Source organism: Pinus tabuliformis, chromosome Q, assembly GCF_031772625.1.
Source record: "Pinus tabuliformis cultivar Carrire ecotype Pingquan chromosome Q, CPIR1, whole genome shotgun sequence".
NCBI classification, from domain to species: Eukaryota; Viridiplantae; Streptophyta; class Pinopsida; order Pinales; family Pinaceae; genus Pinus; species Pinus tabuliformis.
In genome coordinates, this window is record NC_142296.1 from 1,125,494,903 (window position 1) to 1,125,519,414 (window position 24,512).

At 35.0% G+C, this 24,512-nt stretch overlaps 1 protein-coding gene across 4 annotated transcripts in view; it reads left to right on the forward strand.

Annotated features, from left to right (window-relative positions):
- LOC149223481 (shikimate O-hydroxycinnamoyltransferase-like) overlaps positions 1–20,615 on the forward strand; it is a 30,253-nt gene extending 9,638 nt beyond the window's left edge. For 2 of the 4 annotated variants that reach the window (XM_089383315.1, XM_089383317.1), the window contains 2 exons: positions 18,779–19,244; positions 19,597–20,615. In XM_089383315.1, the coding sequence (XP_089239441.1) occupies positions 18,837–19,244; positions 19,597–20,478 (1,290 nt within the window). In that variant the 5' untranslated portion in view covers positions 18,779–18,836 and the 3' untranslated portion in view covers positions 20,479–20,615. Of the gene's footprint in view, positions 1–18,048; positions 18,140–18,778; positions 19,245–19,596 lie in introns of all 4 variants that reach the window. The other 2 variants (XM_089383316.1, XM_089383314.1) reach the window with 2 other exon arrangements.
- Positions 20,616–24,512: the final 3,897 nt, after the last annotated feature.

Below are 24,512 nucleotides of genomic sequence, written 5' to 3' on the forward strand. Positions count from 1 at the left end.
TTGGGACACTTCCTCTAGCAGAAGACTTTAGCTTCTTGCTAGTTTTGGAAGAGTTCTAGGAATAAAATTAAGGACACTTCCTCTAGCAGAAGACTTCAGCTTCTTGCCAGTTTCGAAAGAGTTCCAGGAATTTCATTAAGCATTCCAGAGTTGTTGGTCATCTTCAAACCATCACATGTTGAGACTTCCCTTTTCAGGTTGAAGTTTTTCCTTTTATGCGGTGTGAGACGTCCCTTTATGGGTTGAAGGTTTCCCTCTTCAAAACATCAGGAGCACTTCCTCTAATAGAAGACCTGAGCTTCATGCCAGACTTGGAAGAGTTCTGGGAACTGCACTAAGCGTTCCAGTGTTGGTGGTCATCCTTAAACCACCGCCCTTTATACCAACATTTCAGTGAGCACATTCAACGTAGTGTTGCCATGCATTTTTGCACATTTTGTATTACAGGTCTCTTCTTGGACTCTTACATAACTCTTTGGATTAAGGGGGAATGTTAGATACCTAATCCTCTATGGGTTAGTGTGGAAGCGAAATAGACTAAGGAATTCCAAGAGACCTTGGGATGTGGAACCCAATGGTCAGACCATTTACTATAAATATATATCATTTGTTAATAAAAAATGTACTCTCATGTTTTATCTTTCATACTCTTTCTGTCATGTGTGTGTTTAACAGTATATTATGTTCCTAGTCTCAAACATAATTTGTTAAGTGTTGGTCAATTAACACAAAAAGGATACAAAGTTATCTTTCAAGGTTAAAAATGTGTTATATATATGACAAGCCCCCAAGCAAGCAACTGATAGGAAAGGTGCAAATGACAAGGAACAGACTCTTTCCTTTAATTATGAATTATAATGGTCAGGTGAGCTCTTTTATAGTTGCATGTTCTGATGATTATTGGTTATGACACTTTCGATTTGGACACTTACACTTTTCTGGTTTAAGATTGTTGCAACAGAAACAGATGGTTGGAGGATTACCTCCCATCAAAAAACCTACTAGTACTTGTGAGTGTTGCATCTTGGGAAAACAACACTGTGAAAGTTTTCCAAAGGGAGTTGCATACAGAGAAAAGAAACCTCTTGAGCTAATGCATACAGACTTGTGTGGACCTATGAGGACACAGTCGATTGGTGGAAGTTGTTACTTCCTTACTTTCATTGATGACTATAACATAAAGACTTGGGTTTACTTCTTGAAGCAGAAGTGTGAAACGTTTGCAAAGTTCAAGGAATTCAAAGCCTTAGTAGAGAACTAAAGTGATCAACAGATAAAGGTATTGAGGTCATATCGTGGTGGAGAATATGACTCAAAGGAATTCCATGATTACTGTGAACAACATGGGATCAAAAGACAATTTACAACCAGGTATACACCTTAGCAGAATGGTGTAGCAAAGATAAATAACAAGACAATTATGAACATGGTAAGAAGCAAATTGAAAGGTAGAAACTTGTCTAATGAGTATTGGGTAGAAGCAGTTGCATGTGCTATTTATGTGATCAATGGATCTCCTACAAAGAGTGTGATGAACATAGTACTGGAATAAGCATGGTTAGGTATGCATTGCAGTGTATCTCATTTCATAGTATTTGGATGTGTAGCTTATGCACACATGCCTAAGGAGCGAAGAGGACAATTGGATGATAAAAGTGAAAAATGCATATTCACTGGTTATAGTGAGCAATCAAAAGATTACAAATTGTATAACCCTGTCACAAAGAAGACCATAATTAGCACAAATGTTGTGTTCAAAGAACAAGAGTCATGGAATGGAACTGTAGACAAAACAGTTGATGCACAAGTGCCACTGATGGAAGAAGATGATGTAGCAGAAAAGGAGCAGCAAGAATCACAAGTAAGACACCAAACAGAGACACACCAACAAGGACTCTAAGATTTTCAAAGTAGCATGAATCTTCAAGCAGATCAATAGATCGAGATTCTCCCAGCAATCAATCAGATGATGAATCAAGCAATGGTAAGAGAAAGATGAGAAGTTTGAAAGATATTTATGATGATTTGGATGCTAGTTCAAATTTTTCATTATTTTCATTCCAACCTTCTTTGTTTGAAGAAGCAATCAAAGATTAAAATTGGTTATAAGCCATGGATGAAGAAATTGAAGCTATTGAAAAGAATGATGCATAGGATTTGGTTGATTTACCAAAGGACAAAAATATCATTGGTGTAAAGTGGGTGTACAAGATAAAGTTGAATGAGAAAGGTGAAATTGACATATTTAAAGCACGACTTGTAGCAAAAGGATTCTCGCAACAACTGGGAATAGATTTCGGAGAAGTGTTTGCTCTGGTAGCTAGATTAGATACAGTACGAGCAGTTCTAGCCACAACAGTTTAGAACAAGTGGAAAGTATATTAGATGGATGTGAAATCAACCTTCTTGAATGGAATTCTAAAAGAATAAATTTATGTGCAGTAGTCTCCAGGATATGAAGTTGAGAGTAATGAAGAGAAGGTTTACAGGTTGAAAAAAGCACTCTATGGATTGAAGCAAGAACCTAGATCTTGGTATAGTTGAAACGACAACTACATGATCAAGAATGGATTTTGTAGAAGCAATATTGGGCCTACCTTGTACACAAAGGTAAATGGGCATGGACAGATTTTGATTGTTTTCTTATATGTTGATGACATGATTTTTACAGGTGATTTTGAGATAAATGAATTTAAAGCAACCATGATGAAAGAATTTGAGATGACAGATCTTGGTCTCATGAAATATTTTCTTGGCATAGAAGTCAAGCAATCTGAAGAAAAGGAATTTTTATTTGTCAAAATAAATATGCCAAAGATTTGTTGAAAAGATTCAGGATGGAAAATTGCAAACCTATCCCTACACCACTTGCAACAGGTACAAAGTTAAGTAAGGATGATGAAGGATCAGATGTCAATCCAACTCTATGCAAAAGATTGTTTGGCAGCCTCATGTATCTCATAGCTACAAGACCAAATATCATGCAAGGAGTGAGTTTGATTTCCAGATTTATGGAGACTCCAAAAGACACACATTGGAGTGCAGTGAAAAGAATTTTGAGATACATAGTAGGAACTAGAGATTGTGGGATAATGTATGCAAGAACATAAAAGAAGGATTTGATTGGGTACATAGAAAATGATTTTGTAGGCAATTTGGGTGATAGGAAGAGCACTTATGGTTATGTGTTCCACCTTAGTTCAGATGTGATTTCATGGGCATCTAAGAAGCAACCCATTGTGACATTTCATCGGCAGAAGCAGAATATGTAGCAGCAACATCAACAACATGTCAAGAAGTTTGGTTAAGAAGAGTATTTGATGGACTCGAGTAGAAACAAGAAGGATTAACAACAATTTACTGTGACAACACCTCAGTGATTGCACTATCCAAGAATAGTGTGTTTCATCAAAAGAGAAATCATATTGATACTAGATATCACTTTATTAGAGAACTTGTGAGCAATGGAGAAGTTCACTTGAAGCCTTGTAAATCTAGTGATCAATTGGCTGATATATTTATTAAGTCATTAACACAAGATGTGTTTGAGTTTCATAGCATAAACTTGGGTGTTGTAAGCTTAGCTGAGACATAGACCAACAGGCATGTTTGAGTTGTCATGAGTCATGTTTTAGTTTAGCGGTCGTAATTAAGGGGGAGTGTAAAAATAAGATAATTACTCTTGCATGAGGAGTTGGCTAAACACAGAGAGTCATTTAATTGAGTGATTGAGCGGTTGAGAGTCAAGTTGAATTAAGTGATAGACGACTTTGAATGTGTGGTTGCATGTCAAGATATTTTACGCAAGTCGCTAGTTGGAAAAGGATAAATACCCTTCACCGGGTTCATTATAAGCATGATGTTTTTTATGATCAATAGAAGAGCAGCAATTCGTGTTTTATGTGTGAATAATTCATGCTTTGTCTCCTCTGCCTTTCCAACAATAACATAATTTTTTGGAGGGAGGAACGAAATGTAGTTTTTTTTTTGGTGAATTGTAATTTTAAAATTGTTTATATTTGTTAAAATTAATAGATTTTATTTAAATTTCAAAATTAATGGAAAGTATTAAAAACCTGAAAAATTAATTTTATTGATAAACTAGGTAGCTCACAAGTGAGGAGCTCCCCCTGGAGGCTACCTCTGGAAAAACGCTCTACATGAATCATCTTATAATCAAAAATATATATAGTTTTCACACATATAGGGAAGTTGGAACAACTTCTTAAGAAGTAGGAACTAATTTCTAATCTAAGGCTCTAGTGAACCGAATGTCTCTAGATTTACATATTTTCCATTATCTTCAGCACTCCCCTTTAATGGAGAAAGGGGTTCACAAGTGTTCCTAACATTTCCCTAAACAATTCAAACTTGATTCTACTGAGAGGCTTAGTGAAAATATTAGCAACATTGTCACATGTATTACGATATTCAATATGGATTTTCTTTGACTAAACTTTCTCCCTGACAAAATGAAACTGTGTATCAATGTACTTTGTGTTTTTATGAAATACTTGATTATTTGCAAGTTTGATAGAGCTTTGGTTATCATATTTGATAACTGTTGCAACCTTCTGTTCTTCTCCAACATCATAGAGAAGTCTCATCAACCAAACTACTTCACAAGTTGTTGCACACATCGCTTGATACTCAGCTTCTACTGAAGACAAGGATACTATGTTCTGCTTTTTTTTTGCTCCATGCGATGACCCATACCCAATGCTAAATGCATAGCATGTTATGGATTGTCTGTCATCGACATTTCCAGCCCAATCGGAGTCTAAAAAACCTGTCAATCTAACATCAAATGAATTAGCATAAATAATACCAAAGTCTAATGTTCCTTGTAGATACCTGTTTTAGTGGCTACAACCACCCTCCAAAATTTTGCCTTAGCTTCGTTTTGGAGCCTCCCTACCAACTTTTCATAGCACCTTGTCTTGCTTCATCAAGTGCACAAGCTTCAGTGTTTTTCTTGCACAAAGGCAGCCTATCAATCACAGTTTGATGCATTTCCCTCATAGGTTGTTCACCCACACTTGGTCCAACTGCAGGTTGAGTAGCTCCCTCAAGGAATTGCGAATTTACGGAGGGAAACTAGCCTTCCTTCTAGAAATTGCGCAATCCTATCAACACTCACAGTGAAAATTGCACAATTTCCCCCCGCAGGGTTGCTCAACCCAGAATTTGCGTAAATCTGGGCAGCAATCAGCTGCTTTGCCCAGAAATTGCACAAATCTCCTGGGGAGCCAGCCTAGCTCCAAGCTAGAAATGCGAATTTCCTTCAAGCAATTGAGCAACTTCATGCATGAGCAGTTGGGTTGACAAGTTCCACTCGGGACCAAGGAAACATGACTTGCATGCATGGCTTGCTTTTTCCTGGAATAGAAAAAGGCAACATGCAAAAGGAATCACCTGATTTAGGGAGCTATTTTTAGCAGCTGGAGGTTACAAGCAAAGTCGTTTTAGAAACATTCCTCCAAGTGTTGCTTTTTCCTAGATTTGTGGCATGCACAACATGAACTCAAAACTTATTTATTCGACACATCAGAGCTCATTCTATCACATCGAACTTAGAGCTCTGACATCCCACAACACATCTAGGACTCTTTGACACATCTGGCTCAGTTATTCACGGGTAAGTGACCTCAACTTGTCTTTTTCAACATTTCTGTCGCTTTTCATGTTTCCGCTTGTGTGAGTGTTGTTTGCTTCATTTATTTGAACGTTTGCTGTCGTTTACATGTATACTAGCTTGTCCTAGCTCTATTTCAGTTTTCATTGCTATCTCACTGCTGTCGCATGCATGAAGATTGTTTTGCACGAACGGTTGTCGATTCAGCAACTCGCTTCGCTCACATGCATGTTGATCTGTTTACTGAGTCTTTCATTCATTTTTGCATGCACTGTCAATCACTTCTTCTTTCACTTAGTGTCGCCATGCATTCACTTTCATATTTTCTTTTAGTTTACCATCGGTGAGTCAGGCCAACCTTGGCGCAGACTCTGCCTTCTCCGAGACAACATTGCGCAATTTGGGGAAGGAAGGCTTTGCCTTCCTCTCTAGAAATCTGCATTTCTGATTAGCACTATCCTCTAGGACTGTTTTGCACATTTATGAGGGATAGTGACTACTGGCCCAGAAAATTGCACAATGCAGTCCCTAAGCCTGCAATCACTCCCAGCTGGAATTTCGCATTGCGCAATCCCCGCAGCCAGCAGCCAGTCTGGATTGCGCAAATCTAGCAACCAGCAGCCAGTCTGGATTGCGCAAATCTAGCAGCCAGTCTTTCCTCTCAAACAACCCAGACTGCCTTTTGCGTAATTGTGGTAGCAAGTCACCCAACCTCCTAGAAGAATTTGTGCAATCTTGCCTATCAGCTCCCCAGGTATGTGTTGTGTCATTCCCCAAATTTTATTTGGTTTTCGCTGACAGATTTCTTGCCTTGCATGTTGCTTTGTCTCTAGATCTTTCAAGCGTTCATCCACCTCTTAGCAGTATAGGATCAATGGTGTTATGAAACTAGCTCACAAAAAGATAGAAAAGATAGATCAACGCCTTAGAAATAAGCTGCTTCGAGGGGGAAACCTCCTTTACATTACACAAATGAACAATTTTTAGATGATACAAATGACTAAACTTCTCTTCTATATATAGGATTCTAAGGCGTCACAATATAATCAAGTCAACATAATAGTAATAACATAAGGGAACAAAAATAACAATAATGGGTTTCTATGGGGCATACTAATAACAATATGGGGACAATAGGGGCACAATAATAACAATAAAGGATACAATGACAATAGTAATGGGGGAATCACTAGTATTATAGGGGCCTAACATGCCCCTCTCCTTCGGAAAAGTGTTGTCCTCAACGCTTGAGTAGTTTTGGATGCTTCTGTATAAAATTCTCATCCTCCCATGTGGAAAATTTAGCGGACAAGTTCTTCCAGTTGATGAAATACTCCAAAATTGATCGATTTTGTAGCTGTCGAGTTCTTGTTTCTGTCACTGCTTTCGGTTCCAATATAATTTTTCCTTCATCGCCAAGTTCTGGCAATATTGTTTGAACTGGGAGCTTGTCACCTATAACCTTCTTTAAACATGAAACATGGAAAACTGGGTGCACTCGAGAAGTTGCAGGGAGCTCCAATTTGTATGCCATAGTACCAATATTTTGCAACACCTTGTAAGAACTATAATACTTTGGTGATAATTTATTATCCTTCTTAGCTTGCTTGAGGGACATTTGTTTATATGGTTGTAGCCATAGGAATACCCAATCACCTACATCAAAACTTCTTTCGCTGCGATGTTGATCTGCCTGTTGTTTCATTATATTCTGCGCCAACGTGAGGTTATCCTTTAAGAGTTGGAGAACTTGTTGTTGATGCTCGATGTGATGTTCCACTACTTGAACTTTAGAATTTTTTCTTAAATATGATGTGATGGATGGTGGATGATATCCATAAAGTTCCATAAATGGGGTCATTTTTGCTGCAGTATGGAAGGAAGTGTTATACCACCATTTGTCCAGAGGCAACCATTTGACTCATTATGTCTGTTTATCAGATACAAAGCAACGAAGATATCCTTCCAAACATTTACTTACTATCTCAGTTTGGCCATCAAATTGAGGATGATAAGATGAGCTATGAGCTAACTAAGTACTGAGACAAGAAAATAATTCAGTCCAAAAATTTCCAGTGAAAATGGGATCTCTGTCACTTACAATAATCTTTGGGTTTCCATGTAGCTTTTGAATTGTTTCCATAAATGCAGTAGAAACTGTACTAGCTTTAAATGGATGTGATAATACATAAAAGTATGCATACTTGGTAAGTCTGCCAACTACCACCATGATGACACTCTTTCCTTTGGACTTGGGTAAACTTGTGATAAAATCCATTGAAACCTCCTCCCAATGTTGTCTTGGAATGGATAAAGGTTGTAATAGACCTGGGGTCTTAATTGTTTCAACTTTATTTTGTTGGCAAACCAAACATTCTGCCACAAACTTTTGAATATCCGATTTAAGGCCATTTGCCACAAACTTTTGAATATCCAATTTGAGGCCATCCCAAAAAAATTCCTTCTTAACCCCGTGGTAAGTTTTTAAAAATCCTAAGTGCCCTCTTAAGGGAGAAGTGTGCAATTCCATAAGAATATTTTGTTTGAGTTGAAAATTCTTGCATAGGTATAAGAGATCTTTGTACCATAACGAATCATTTTTCCAGCGAAATCTATTAGATGTACTGGGATCTTGTTGTAATTTTTGGATCAGTGCCCACACTTCTTCGTCATTCTTCCATTCCTCGCTTCATTTATCCAATATGGTTGGATAATAGAAATTGTGCACAACAATGCTTCCACATCCTCATCCTTTCTTAAGAGTGCATCTTCCACAACATTTTGCTTCCCTTTTCTGTAGATGATTTCAATGTCATAACCCAACATCTTTGCGACCCATTTTTGTTGCTCTTCAGAGGATAATCTTTGTTCTAAAAAATATTTAAGACTATCATAATATGTTTTTACCTTAAAGTGTCTTCCCATTAGGTAGGGTCGTCATTCCTTAAGTGCATGTAGTATTGCCAACATTTCCTTCTCATAAATAGCTTTGTGTAAATACTTTCCCTTGATTGGATGACTTTCGAAAGCAATGGGTCTTTCATCTTGCAATAAAACAGCTCCAATTCCATTTCCTGAAGCATCACATTCCACAATAAAGGTTTTTGTGAAGTCCGGTGTAGCTAAGACGAGTGCCTGACACATTGCCTCTTTAAGATGTTTGAAGGCCTTTGCTGCTTCTGGAGTCCATGAAAATGCATCTTTCTTCAATAATGTTGTTAGAGGTGCTGCTATTCTCCCATAATTCTTAACAAACTTGCGATAATACCCTGTCAACCTGAGAAATCCTCGCAGATGCTCTATGGATGTGGGGATTTTCCATTCTTTGATGGCTTTAATTTTTCTAGGGTCTACCTTAACACCTTCATGAGATACAATATGACCCAGATATTCTACCTCATGTACTCCAAAGAAACATTTGGAGCTTTTTGCATATAATTGTTTCTCCTGCAATAATTTGAGCACCCTGCCAACGTGTTCAACATGATCCTTCCAAGACTTGTTTTAGATTAGTATATCATCAAAAAATACTAACACAAATTTTCTAAGGAAGGGTTTGAAAATGGAATTCATCAAACCTTGAAATGCAGAAGGTGCATTGATAAGGCCAAAAGGCATGACCAAAAATTCATAATGACCCTCATGAGTTCTAAACGCTGTTTTCAGAATGTCTTCAGTCTTCATTTTGATTTGATGATATCCTGAATGAAGATCCAACTTGGTGATGTAAATTGATCCATGCAATTCATCTAATAATTCATCAATGACAAGAATGGGAAATTTATCTTTAATAATGAGCTTGTTGAGATCTCTATAATTCAGACACATGCACCATGATCCACCTTCTTGTGCACCAATACTACTAGAGCAAAGAAAGAACTTTGACTAGGTTGAATTATACCAACGTCTAGCATTTTTGCAACCATACGTTCAATTTCACTCTTTTGGGCATAGGGATATCTATACGGCCTGATGTTTGGAGGAACACTTCCTGGAATCAAATGAATAGCATGATCATGATCACGAATAGGTGGGAGACCTTTGGGAGTCTCAAATACCTTGGAATGATTTTCCAAGACTTTTTGGAGATATGGAGAAATAGATGATTTTTGATGTGGGAACCTTTAGCGAATATAATTGTGCAACTACACCTCTGATTCATTTCTTCTTTATCTAGGGTTTTTTCCTGGAGTATATCCTCTTTTTTTGACATTTCTTGTTCCTTTTCTTCCAAAGCCATTCAAAAACAAAATCAAACCAAATGGAAGCTTATGAGAGACCAAGACACACTCAAGGACACAAGGATGAGCAACTAGAACAAACATAATCAACAAGAAAATCACAAAAGGAATTTTTTTGCATAAAATCAAGATCATAGTAGGTGTTGAAATGGTTATGATGCACTGCAATGTAGGTGTAGAGAATTCTAGGGTTCATTGCAATGCACTAGACCACAGGGTGTGGTGATCAAGGAAAGCCAAGTTCAGACAAAAAATACAAGTAAATCTCAATGAAAGGTCTTCCTAGGTCTAATCAAGACTAAGTGAGAATATGAAGATCTGAGAAAGACATAAAACAAGCACTAAGGACAAGGAAACCAGTTAGGGAATGAACTGATCCCCAGTTGAGTTGACAATTTTTTATGCATGATTTATGACTGTGAATAGAAATATCTCTCCTAGGTTTTGTGGCTAACCTATAACAATAGATGACAAAGGACCCAATGTTTTCCTTAAAGCAAGTAGATGAGGGGAAGAAACCTACTTGAAATCTGTCATATGTTTCACTCCTTTGGCTTGAATGCTCCAATCCTAGCTCCAGTTGCCAAAATTAGAACTTGGACAACCAAACAACATAAGCCAATAAACTATGATATCTATGTAGCATTAGATATCTACTTCATTCAACAGATCAACATGGTATTGAAATATATGAAATAAGGACATCACATATAGGAAAACAAAATAACTCTTTGTATTGATATAAATGGAATGAGTTATAACCATAAATAGGTGTTGATCTTGTAGAAGAGCTCCTCCAAGTTATTGACTTGTCCTTCCTTTGTCACAAAGTGCACCTCCAATCACCCTAAATGCATGAAAGGATAACTCTCACAACAATGACATAAGGGTAGAATCACTCTCCAAAATCCAACCCCTTGCATATGGAAGGCTATAAATATATAGAGTGAAGTAACTTGGGAGTTCTTATCCTTTTATCAATATTGGGATTGGGATCTACCCTTGAAGGGAGGATGAGATCTAAGGATAAGGGATGGAAACTCTAAGGTAGGAAAGTATAGGATTTGAAATATTTATTTTAGGTAAGCGGTTACAACAGATCTTGGAAGCTTCTGGAAATGGAGGCTTTGAGATTCTCTCTCTTTATCCCGAATTTCTAGAACCAACACAAATGTAAAGGGGAGAAACCTATAGGTGATCAACATAGGCCACAGTGGAGCAACCTGTAGATGAACAGTGTCCAATAAGAGGCTAGGGTGTGTTGCTCCTAAAACTATCTTAGATGATGCAGTTCAGGATAGAAACTTTGGGGAATGAGAGAGTCATGAATAGGGCTTTGTGCAATAATGATGTAAAAGGGGCAATAAGATGTGAATGATCCGATTAAGAGACTGATTGATCAGATGTAACAAAATAGCCTATAATACAGTTGTTTCTTATAGTGTCGGACGAGAGTGGCATCATGGTGAGCCAATTTCCTTCCTCTGACCTATTTTTGTTACCTGTGTTCTAACTTGTGTTGTGTTTTTCAAAGGAAAAGATACAATATGTCTCGTTATTACAGGGTCACCATGACTATAATGCTCATCCTCTCCTCAAACTCTTTATGTGGACTTCATTTCAGCCTATTTTGGCACTCTCGGCACTTTAGTGTCTGCCTTACAATTGGATTTGCATTCAGCCACCCTAGGCCTCCCTTGCTTGCAAGATGGATCTGGAAATTCCATTGGCCCCCAGCTTCACCATTAAAGTGTCACCTTCTTAGAGGGTCCTTAGTTTCATTACAATTCACAGACTCTAGCCTTTCAGGCTCAATGCACTACATGGTTTTCTCTCTCTGCTCTAACAACCTCTTCTTCTTGTTGGTCGCAGCGTTGGGAATCCTCAAAGAAAACCAAGGTTTCTTCCCTCCTTTGTAAGTCACGAAACTCTTGGTGACAAGTTCAAGCTTAGGCTCAGAATGGCAGGCTTGCACTGAAGGTGTCACTTAACTAGGAATGATCAATAATTATGGTTCATTGTGTGGTTCTATGGTGTTGGTCGCTGACATGACAACATCTAGCACTCATTTTCCATTTCGGATTTTAGGCTTTTGTGATTCATTTTATTTTTGAGAATGTTTTCTGGATTAATGACACAATCACTTTTTTTGTTGACACATTTCAAACCAACTATGGTGGTTCATCTTCAGGAAAAAATGAAAAATTCAATCTATTGACACGTTTAAATAGTTAAGATGCATCTTGATTCTAAAATGAACATTGGAGAAAGTCAAATAAATTATTATTATATTATAAATTGAACACTAGAAAAACATTGACCATTAAAAAATTAAGATTAATTTCCAAAAAATATGGAAAATTATTAAAATTCAAAAAAAATAAAAAATAAAATATATATATATATAATCTCCCAAGTTATATTCGTGAAGTCAAATTATTATATAGTAAAATAAGTTATTTCAAATATTATCATATATCTATATATTCATTTTTTATTATATATAATTTTATTTCAAATATTATTATATATTTATATATTCATATAACGTTATTATATATTATTTTATAGAATTATTAAATTTCTTTATATTTATATGATTATATATGTATTATAATGATTAAAGGAAAAAGATTAAAAGTCCAAGAATATAGTCATATAATGAAGTGTTAATTTTAATTAAATAAAGTAATGAAAAAAAACATATATACATTTTAAAATGTAATTAATTAATTAAACAAATATTTAATAAAGAAGAGTGAGAACTTAAGTTTACTTAATTTCTAATTGTCATTTTTTTAACATTATTAATATGTTTCTCAATTTCAATCTCCTCCCTTAACTTCCTATGATGGAAGTGATCAATACTTGCAATAACTTGGGAATCATCAATGCATACATATGTTTATTTTTCTTGGCATGCCTAGCTAGAGCTGAGGATCAGGATCGATTATGCTTGATGTCTAAAGCGTGCTCTTGAGTTCACCAATGTAGGGCATCCTAGAAGAGGAAAGTATTGTGTAAACTCCTTTCATGTCCTTAGGGTTTACCGGGTCTTTGAGTGATCTGAGGGAGCTATGCATGGTATGAAGAGGCTTAAAGTTGGCAGAGACTTCCTTATTCTTAAGGATATGAGCAATCTTATCAGTGGTCCCATGGATGAAGGAAAGTTGACCATTAGTTGCTCGATCATCGGTAATGTTTTTAATCCTAGGTCCTTTAGTAGCCCTTTGAAAATGTCTAAGACCTTGATGGTTTCTACAACCATTCTTTTCAAAAACTTTCAAAAGATGGGTTTTATCATCTTCCAGTTGGTCATCATAATAATACTCAAACCCTGGGTAGCCAATGTGTTAAGAACTCTGGTTTTTTGCTCTAGAAAATGATGAGAACTAGCATGAAGAAACTGCTCTATGTGTGCTTTTTTATGAAATTCCTAGTGTGATAAGGAATCATCATCCATTTTTGAGAGGAAAACATCAAGTAAAGGAAGGTTATCCTCAACCTCAACTCCCACTGTGAATTTCATGGAGCCATGTTGAGAATTAAGTTGCAGAATGAAAAAATTTAACTTCTCACGACCATGGGGCCAAATGCCTCAATTATCATCTACAAACCTCTTCTAGAGTTTAGGGTGGAGTTGAGAAGAAGCTAAAGCCTTTGTCTCAAATTCTTCCATGAACAAGTTTGCAACGATATGGAAAAGTGGAGAATCCATGGCTACTCCACAAGTTTGTTCGTAGAATTCACCTTAGAAGCTGAAAAAGGTAAAGGAAAATCCCAACCAATTTGGTCGTGCTAGTATTTGTAATGTGATTGATAACATCTATAGCTTCATTTATTAGGATCTTAGTATAAATAGAAACAACGTCAAAGCTTATTAAAATATCCCCTAGATCTAGCCTCATATATTTTAACTCTTTAACAAAGGTTGAAGAGTCCATAACGAAGGAATTTGTGCAACTAACGAGAGGCTTGAGTTAGTACTTAAAGATAAGTGGGCCCAGTTATTGTGTTTACAATGGGTCTTCGGGAGGGGGGGTGGGGCATCCTTAGGGAGCCCATAAATTCTAGGGGTGATAGGGTTTCTCTAAATAAGATTTTTGCTAAGGGGTTAAGGGAATTACAAAATTTTATAGCCCAAGCAACATCCTTCAAGACTTCCTTAATGGGATTCTTATTGAGGTTTTCATAATTGTCGTTGTTATAGATATGATTCAACAATTTTCTCACATAGTCTTTATCATCCTTAAGAATGACAATTCTCATTTAAGGCTTTAAGGGAAATAAACTCATTTTCACTAATATTACTCTCAAGGAAGATTCTCTTTCCTAAGAGCAATTATACAGTCCTATCTAATAACTTCTTTAATATTGTGAGACATATCTCTAATCCCATATTCTATGCCACAAATAATTAATTATTTACATTTTTAAACATATATATTTTATTTATTTAATACTAATACCTCATTATATAACCATATTCTCTCACTTGACATTTTTTCTTTAATCATTATAATACATTAGTTACCATACAAATATACATATATCTAATTGTATATTTAATATTTATTTATATAAAAATAATATATAAATATATATAGATATATAATAATATTTAAAATAACAACTTATATTACCACATATAATAATTTTGCTTCATAAACACTTTGTACATTTACAATATTTTTTATATAACTATTATAATAATATAAAAATAAATAAATAATATTTGGTATTATAAATATTTATATTCTAATTATTGTCTATCTAACTTTTCATTATTAAATATTATTTTTAATTTTATAGTAAAAAAATACCAAAATTATTTTCACCCAATCACTCATAAAAATGTATATATATAATAACATATAAATATTTTAAAAAGTTGGGAAATTGAGCATAATAATAATTATATATATATATATATATATATATATATATATATATATATATTAGAAATTAATCTTGATTCCTTCATGATCACTATTATTTATTTTTTAAATTTAAATTTATAATTTAATAATAAATTATTTGACTTTTTTCCCGTTCATTTATGAATAAAGGTGCATCTTAGCTATTTAAATATGTTCATAGATTGGATTTTTCATCTTTGTCCTGAGGATGAATCACACAGAAAACATTCTCAAAAACTCATTTTCCATCCAATTATGGTGGCAACCTCCATACACTCAACAAATTATTGGTGCTAAGAATTGCTTCCTAGCACAAGCAATCTCATCACATAGAAAACATTGTCAAAAAGTCATTTTCCATCTAGTTATGGTGGCAACCTCCATACATACACAGCAAATTATTGGTGCTAAGAATTGCTTCCTAGCACAAGCAATCTCAGGCGGAGTGTTACGGTTCATTCATTGGCGTTTGCAACTCTGGCATACTCTAACATGCTTCTTGGTGGCGAGAGGTTGGTGGTCTAGTTCGAATGGTGGTTCATGGCCTCACTTCTCGGTGGTTCCATGGTTCATGTGGTTGGGCACTTATGGCCTTCCTTTTCGGTGGCCCCATGGTTCGTGGTTTGGGATTCCTCGCTCCGTGGTCTAGTTCGAATGGTGGTTCATGGCCTCTTTCCCGTTCATTTATGAATAAAGGTGCATCTTAGCTATTTAAATATGTTCATAGATTGGATTTTTCATCTTTGTCCTGAGGATGAATCACACAGAAAACATTCTCAAAAACTCATTTTCCATCCAATTATGGTGGCAACCTCCATACACTCAACAAATTATTGGTGCTAAGAATTGCTTCCTAGCACAAGCAATCTCATCACATAGAAAACATTGTCAAAAAGTCATTTTCCATCTAGTTATGGTGGCAACCTCCATACATACACAGCAAATTATTGGTGCTAAGAATTGCTTCCTAGCACAAGCAATCTCAGGCGGAGTGTTACGGTTCATTCATTGGCGTTTGCAACTCTGGCATACTCTAACATGCTTCTTGGTGGCGAGAGGTTGGTGGTCTAGTTCGAATGGTGGTTCATGGCCTCACTTCTCGGTGGTTCCATGGTTCATGTGGTTGGGCACTTATGGCCTTCCTTTTCGGTGGCCCCATGGTTCGTGGTTTGGGATTCCTCGCTCCGTGGTCTAGTTCGAATGGTGGTTCATGGCCTCACTTCTCGGTGGTTCCATGGTTCATGTGGTTGGGCACTTATGGCCTTCCTTTTCGGTGGCCCCATGGCTTGTGGTTTGGGATTCCTCGCTTTGGCCTGGTTTCTTGTCTATGGTTCGTGGCTCCTCTTTGGTCTTTGTAACTCTTTCATAGTAGCATGGGTTGTGGCCACCCTTTTCTTTTGTTTGATAAATTTATCAAAAGAAACACTTGTAATATGAAGAAATTCAACTTGTGTTATTTGGTTGGTTTCCCACCATAGTAGCTAGTAACATAGAAACCTATTTCTTGTAATTCTTTGAATAAATAATATAATTTCTACCTTCAAACAAAAAAAATTATATTATTTTTTAGAATCAAAATAGTTAATATTAATTTTAATTGATTTTAAATTACATAAATCATAATAAAAAATATAACAAAAAATATAACAGTAAACAAATAATATAATCCCTATATAGACTCAAACAATAATAATAGTTCAAAATAAATTAATACATGAAATGAAATTATAAATGATTATATAAAATTGTATAATAATAAAGTAAAATTATATTATTTTTTAGAATCAAAGTAGTTAATATTAATTTTAATTAATTTTAAATTACATAAATCATAATAAAAAATATAACAGTAAACAAATAATATAATCTGTATATAGACTCAAACAATAATAATAGTTCAAAGTAAATAAATACATGAAATGAAATTATAAATGATTATATAAAATTGTATAATAATAAAATTTAAGAATCAATTTATATAAGGAATTATAAAATGAAAATTTAAATTTAATATAAATAATCATTACATCAACAATATCTAAATAATAAAATTATCAATATTTATTTAAGTTGAATAAATATTATAATTTTAATTTTATAAAACCAAAAACATTACAAAATGGGTAAATTTTAAACTTCAAAAATTTGATTGAAATTATTAGAAACAATAAACTCATTTAAATTAAAAACATTTTTGTATTATTAACATAATTATGTAATTTTAAATTTTTAGTTTATATGTTTTTCCACCATTCATATTTTTTAGAAAAATAATATAAAATAAATAAATAAATAATAATATCTAGTTAGGTAACATATGGATAAAACGAAAATGCAAATTTAAAATTTATTGCCAAAATATTGAAATTGTGTAAATTTTTAAAATTTCAATCATAAATATCATTTAATTTATAATATAGTTTTAAATATTTAAATTATTTTGAAATTAGCCTATTTAAAATTTAAAAAAATCCTAAAATAAATATATGAAATATTTGTATATTATTTATTTAAAAATATAATAAAACGCCATTAATATTTTTCCAAAAAAATAATAATAATTATTTATATTTTTTAATTTAAAAAATAACATAAAATAAAAACACTCATAAAAGAAATATCTCATTTAAATAATTTAAAATTTGTAAAAAAAATTGCAAAAAAAAAATTGCAAACAAAATACATGTGAAAAAGCTTATAATTAGTTTAATGACTTCCCATACAATAAAGTATCCTTAAAAAAAACTTTAAAGATATGCAAATTATTGGTTAAATCCTCAAAATATACATTTATAACATGCTATTTCTTTAACTTATATTAGAACAGACGTTTGCTGTAGTTCACAATGGTACTCATAAGAGACCTTAAAGATATGCAAATTATTGGTTAAATCCTCAAAATATACATTTATAACAAGCTATTTCTTTAACTTTTATTAGAACAGACGTTTTCTGTAGTTCACAATGGTCCTCATATTTTCTCTTATAATTAGACTTCTCGAAGAGATATTTTGAAACCCACGAGCTGCATGAGAAGGCTTTTTCTATGAATTTATATTGAAAACATATAGTTCAAAGCGAAGTAGGATAAAATAGCATAACAGTGTTTACCTTGTCAAGCTTTCAGACATTTAAATGCACCCTGTTCGATGATTTTAGTGAAATTGTCAAGAAAGTTGATGTTCGCATATTTGTTGCGCATTTCTTTCGTGCAAAATTTGGCTGACAACTGACTGTAATTGTTTTCGTCGAGGTACAGAGCTGAGCTCGTGCTTTCTCTTATCCCAGTCTTGCAGCAGAGCATTTCAATTCTTTTTTGTCAAGGGGGAGGAGGCAACTACAAGGTGGTACACATTGAGTTTTTGAATTTGAAAATGCACACAGATATAATGATGAACTAACCAAAATCTAAAAATAGACCCATATAACCAAATACATTTATAAGCTTCGTTATTTTCAGCCCTCCCAGGGAAAGACTGAAACTCCTATTTCCACCTCTATAAAATAGCGCTCATCTTTTGAGTGACAGCAAGTGAACAAATCACAGCATGAACAAATAAATGGAGGGCGGAGAGAGAGGGCCAAGACTATTTCCCTGACATATAAGAAGACATTTATAATGCTATAGAAGTGGAAATAAGAATTACATGAGAAGACCATGTTTTCTCTCCACTATGTAGCTGGGGTAAGGAGTGTTGGGCAGTAGCGGGCCACGTAAGAGGTGGGCCACGTAAGAGGTATCCAAGAAAGTGGGGTACGGAGTGTTGGGCGCGAGTGGGCCACGTAAGAGGTATCCAAGAAAGTGTAATCGGGATAACGATTCCCCACTATTAATGCAACTAACGTTCCACTCATGGAAAGTTCAATATTTGTATTTTAACCAATATTTAATTCTTTACTTATGAATCGAACGAACATTCTACTCTCATCGAACGTTCAATATCTGATTTTGGTGATCAATAAATTACATGCTCCGCTTTCAGGTAACGTATTGGCTTTTCATCCCACATCCAGCTTTTCTGGTGCCATAGCTTGTTTCCAATGTTTATTGCATTGAAGAGAATCGAAATGGTACGGCCTGCGTCACCAACGCCACAGCTGGATCTTTGGCTGTCAAATGCAGACCAAGTTGTTCCGAGAACATATACTCCAACTCTATATTTCTACATGTCCAATGGCAGTCCCGACTTCTTCTCATTGGACATCCTCAAGGAAGCTCTGAGTAAGGTGCTGGTGCCTTTTTATCCCATGGCAGGGAGACTCAAAACTACACCAGATGGACGTATCGAAATCAACTGTAACGGAGAGGGAGCTCTGCTGGCTGAGGCTATCACAGATTCTGCCATTGGTGATTTTGTGGATTTTCCACCCAACGTGGAGCTCAAGCAGCTTATTCCCAAAGTTAGTTATTCACATGAAACCTCTTCCTGCCCTCCTCTCTTTCTGCAGGTTGGTTTTGCTCGGGACAAACTTTTTATATGTTGTATTAATAATGTATTTTTTTGTTTTTGTTGACCATAAAAAACAGTTTTTAAGTGGAAATCTAATAATATAATTTTTAAGTGGAAATTTCCTACTTTTCATTAAATATTAATGTATATTCTTAAATATTATAGGTAAATTTTATATTAAAATTTGAAAATATTTGCCTATCACTTATATATATATATAGACACGTTGATACTTTAATTCCATTAATGAATGCAGGTAACATTTTTCAAATGTTGAGTGTCATTAGGTGTGCTGATGTATATATATATATATACACACGTTTATACTTTAATTCCATCAATGAATGCAGGTAACATTTTTCAAATGTGGAGGAGTGTCATTAGGTGTCCTGATGCAGCACAGTTTTGCTGATGGGTGTGCAGCCTTAAACTTCATCAAAACTTGGTCTGAAGTAGCTCGTGGATTAGACATTACTCTCCCGCCATTCATTGATAGAACCCTTTTACAAGCCGGAGAAATTCCAAGTCCAAAGTTTCCTCATATAGAGTATTGTACACCTCCACTCTTGCAGGAAAGTGGATTAACAAACGATAATGATATCTCATGTTCCGTGTTAAAAGTTACAAAAGAACAACTAGATATTCTAAGAGGCAAAACAAAGCAAAGTGGAAATGAAGAAAGATATAGCTGCTATGAAATGCTTGCAGCACATATATGGAGATGTGTCTCCCAGGCCAGAAATCTGAAGGAAGATCAAGAAACGAAACTGTTTATTGCTGTGGATGGTCGTAGCAGGCTCAGACCACCTCTTCCCCAGGGTTATTTTGGGAATGCTATTTTCACAACTACCCCTATGGCTCATGCAGGGGACCTTGTTTCAAAGCCTGTGAATTACGCTGCAAGTATAATTCATGAAGTTTTGGTCCAAATGGATGACGAGTACCTGCGTTCTGCCTTAGACTATTTGGAATTGCAACCTGATTTCACTACTTTAATTCGAGAACCTCATATGTTTAAGTGTCCTAATATCAATATCGTAAGCTGGACTAGACTGCCCATATATGATGCAGACTTTGGTTGGGGAAAGCCCATATTCATGGGCCCTGCAGGTACTCACGAAGGTCTTGCTTACATTTTGCCTAGTGCAACCAATGATGGAAGTTTGTCACTTGTCTTGGGATTACACTCGCATCATATGGCTGCTTTTCAAAAGCTGTTATATGAATTCTAGTTTATGTGGAGTACGAATGACAAACAATCTGTGTTATATTTGGATTTGTAATAAATTAAGACCGTTTTTTCTTTTATAGTTAATGAAAATTGTATTAAGGATATTGTTATTTTTCCATATAATTTGGAAAGTATTGAAATTTTGTATCTTTAATATTTGTTTTTTAAAATGTAAATGCTGCTAATTTATATGTATTATTTTCATGTTGAAAGTTGCAATTTTTTTTTAATATTTATTTTTTAAATGGAGATGTTGCTAATTTATATGTATTATTCTCATGTTAAATGTTTGCAATAAATTATGTATTATTCTCATGTTGAATGTTGCAACTCTGTTTTTTAATATATATTTTTTAATGTAAATGTTGCTAATTTATATGTATTGTTTTCATGTTCAATGTTGCAATTCTATTTTTTAATGATGGAGGATTAATGTTTACCAATAAAATTTTATTTTATTGTGATTGAAAAGCATTAACAAAATTACTCTAAAATCATAATTTTGTTAAATTAAAAAATTATAAATTAAAATTAAAATGTGTTTATATTATAATAATAATAATAATGGTTTTGAGGTTTTATCTTTTAAGAGTTTTTTCACAATCTAAACATATATAAAATATAAAGATGTTTTGTTAATGCTTATAGATGTTTTGTTAATGCTTATAATGTATACTGATTAAAAAATATATGTATATTTTATTATATTATATTTAATAGTTTTTTAAGTTATTTTGTTAAAAGAGATTTTCTCTAGCATACCATTAAAGTTTATACTTTATCACTTCTTTAGTTGTATAAAATAGAGATTTTATTCATAAAATTATATTTACATAAAGGAATGTGGTTTACGAGTTGGTTTAGATCACTATATTATTTGTTATTTTTTATCTATTAGTTTTTTTTAGAGAAATTGGAAGAATCAACTTGCAAGGTCATTTTAACGGTAGGTTCCAATTTGGAGAATTGAATTTGAAACCTTCTAGAACTATCTTGAGTCATTAAATGATATTTTTGTGGTTAAAAAACTCTCACATGCACTAGACCTTTTGACAATGTTGTACACTTAGAAACATTAATGGTGCAAAATAACATGAAAAAGAGTTCGTATGCAAAAGCTATGCCTTTTGCAGGTTAACCTACTTTGTAGACTACCATGGTACAAGAGTATGCCACATCAACCCCCATTACTCATGCATATGGGGCCACCCACATGTGGACTTTCAAGGAGACTCTATGAAGTCCAAAATAATAACTCTAGTTGAGGGAATCAAATCTTATCCGTACTTGGCTATGGTGCTATGTTTAATATTATATTACTGAGAGAAGTAGGTGTTCAATTATATGTTACTATATTTTGTTTCGTATTTGAGCAAATAAACTATATTAGAATACTAAGAGAAGTAGGTGTCCCATTATATATTATTATATTTTGTTCCATATTTGAGCAAAGAAACTAGGAGTGGGAAGTGAGAGATCAAAATTGATCCGTAAACTACCATGGATATTTTAGTGGTCAATTCATCACAATAGATTTGATAAAATTACACTAAAAAATAGAAATATATATTACAAGGGTTAATTTCTCCTTAGATTTATGGGTTTATTCAAGTTATTGTTTTCATGCATGCAATATTCAAATTATGGAAAGTAGAGAATAGTGGAAATAACACTCACAAACCAAAAAGAACACATGTTTTGGGAAACGCTTATGAGAGAAACCCAAGTGGAAGGTGAAGTTTGTTTTCTCTCTTTTCTTTGAGTGGAAATGGTGCAAGTACAAATGATTGAGAATTGTGCCTCATCGGTTGATACACAGTACAAATCCTTTCTATTTGTTCTCTCTCTATCCATTCTCATCTACTCTACTCCTCTATGTAACCAAATGCACAAAAATAGAATGGAACCGCTTTTCCTCCTAGTGACCTAGTTATAACACGACCTAATATCCAATTAGTGGATACGTTTGATCCTTTAGACTCTTAACTAGAGTAACAATTTTGACCCTTCTAGTCTTATTCATTGTGCTCACATGGATTGTCCATTTTCCTTGTGTTGATGGTGCTGAATTAGCCAGCATTCAAGGGATCTACCCAGCATGAAGTCTGAACTAAACCTCACATTGTTTGGTGTGGGATTCCCATCTGGTATGATGGTCCGATTTTCATTATCTTAAATATAAACATTAGCTCTTGCTTGTCAGCACATGAGAGTGGTATACTTAGTCTTCAAACAATGAGGTTTGTGTGCTTGGTGAGTGCTTAGTGTAACTTGTGTCTAAGTTCTTTCACTGTAGAAGGAGAGGGTGAGAGTGAGTCTTAAGTTGAAAGGGAATAGTTCCAACTAAGTTAGACACACACAACGCAATAGGACATGTGCAGCTTCCGGTAGAGTAGCCAAAATGGATGCGGCAGTCACAAACACAAAGTGGACATATAACACGTAGAACACCCATCGGAATAGTCCACATAAGTACGACGGTCGTTATAACAAGTTTACAAGAATGAATCTATCTAGTGTCTGATGGAGTAGTCCACGGGGGAGAAACAACGATAACAACTGATACAACACATTTCCAATATAATATGCACTAAAACAACCAAAATATTTCAATTATCTTAGTACAGGTTAAAGAAACATACATTACAAGCGTCCAAAGAATAGTCTTACAAATGAATACAATACATGCACGAAAACATGTTGGCCTATGATAGGCTTCTGAATTAAGTGAAAGCTCCAAGACACATTTGTACACCATATAACACTAGCCCTAGTAATGGAGCATTGGAGCCACTGCTCACTCATCAAAGAAAAGATTACAGATTCTCAAGGCTATGTCGGAGGAGCCAAGGTGAAAGTCTTTTTCTTGTACAAATGAGGGGTATATATAGCCAAGGGTGAACTTGACCCTTGTGACTGTTCGATTTCCCCCATGACTATTTAACTTACATGACTCTTCAACTTTGTATGTGGGTCTCTTGGACTTCCATGTTACATTAATTGATTACATCAGTATGGCCCATAATAGTGATGTGGTTGAGGTGACTCATGACACAACTCGACATGACACTACTGATATGCACATGTTGGTTGTGCTATTCGTGCCAAGCAATTGTGCTGCTAAGTGATGAGTGTGTTCATGGTGCACCATAGCTTCACCTCCGCATGGTGAAGTGCACAGAGTCTTCAATGGTCTTGGTGTTAGCCTGATGGTTCATGCATGTGCATTTGTCTCCTTCGCATGCTACCTATTATGCTTCGTGTGTTCATCAAAATGTGAGAAACTCTTCTAACATGCGCTACTTGTTTATCGTGTTCATCGTCACGTCATGTCTCATCCATGTACTTGTTTATGAAATCACTCATTTCGAGACAACATCAAATCCAGAAATCCCCTAGTCTACCAAGATGCATTGTCTTTCATTTCCAGGTGTAGGTGACAAGAGAGAGGACAAGGTTCTGAAACTACGCAGAGCGTATTTCAGGCCGGGATGTGAGGCTCTAGGTTACAATTAGGAAAAGCTATGCAGAGGTGACTTAGAGGCTAGGTTGAGTAGTCCATGACAGCAGGTGACATCTACGGGATATGGCTCAATTGGGAGGTAGATTTGTGTATTTTTCCAAGGAAGGCACTGCGGGTAGCAGGAGGCGCTCAGGAGGTAGTCAAGCAGGTTGATGTCTATGCAATTTTCAGGCTTAGTGGGTTGTTAGGCAGCAGATGGACTACCTAAAAATATTGTGCAATTTCCAAGAAGAGAGGAAAGTAGGCCAGCAGGGGGACTGCCTAAAAAATCTGTGCAATTTCCGAGGACAATGCAGTGACGAGCAATAGGTGCCTGTCCCTCATGTCTGGGAAATTTCTTCAGGAAATGCAAGTAGGCAGGCTAACAACTTCTACACAATTTTGGGGATGAGTGCAACCCTAGGTCACTGCTTAAGTCAAACTATCTGGTTGACCAACAGGAGGCATGATAGATAGGGTTGTGGGAAGCACAGACTGAGATGGCTTCTTCAGAAACTTCTGCCTTACTCTAG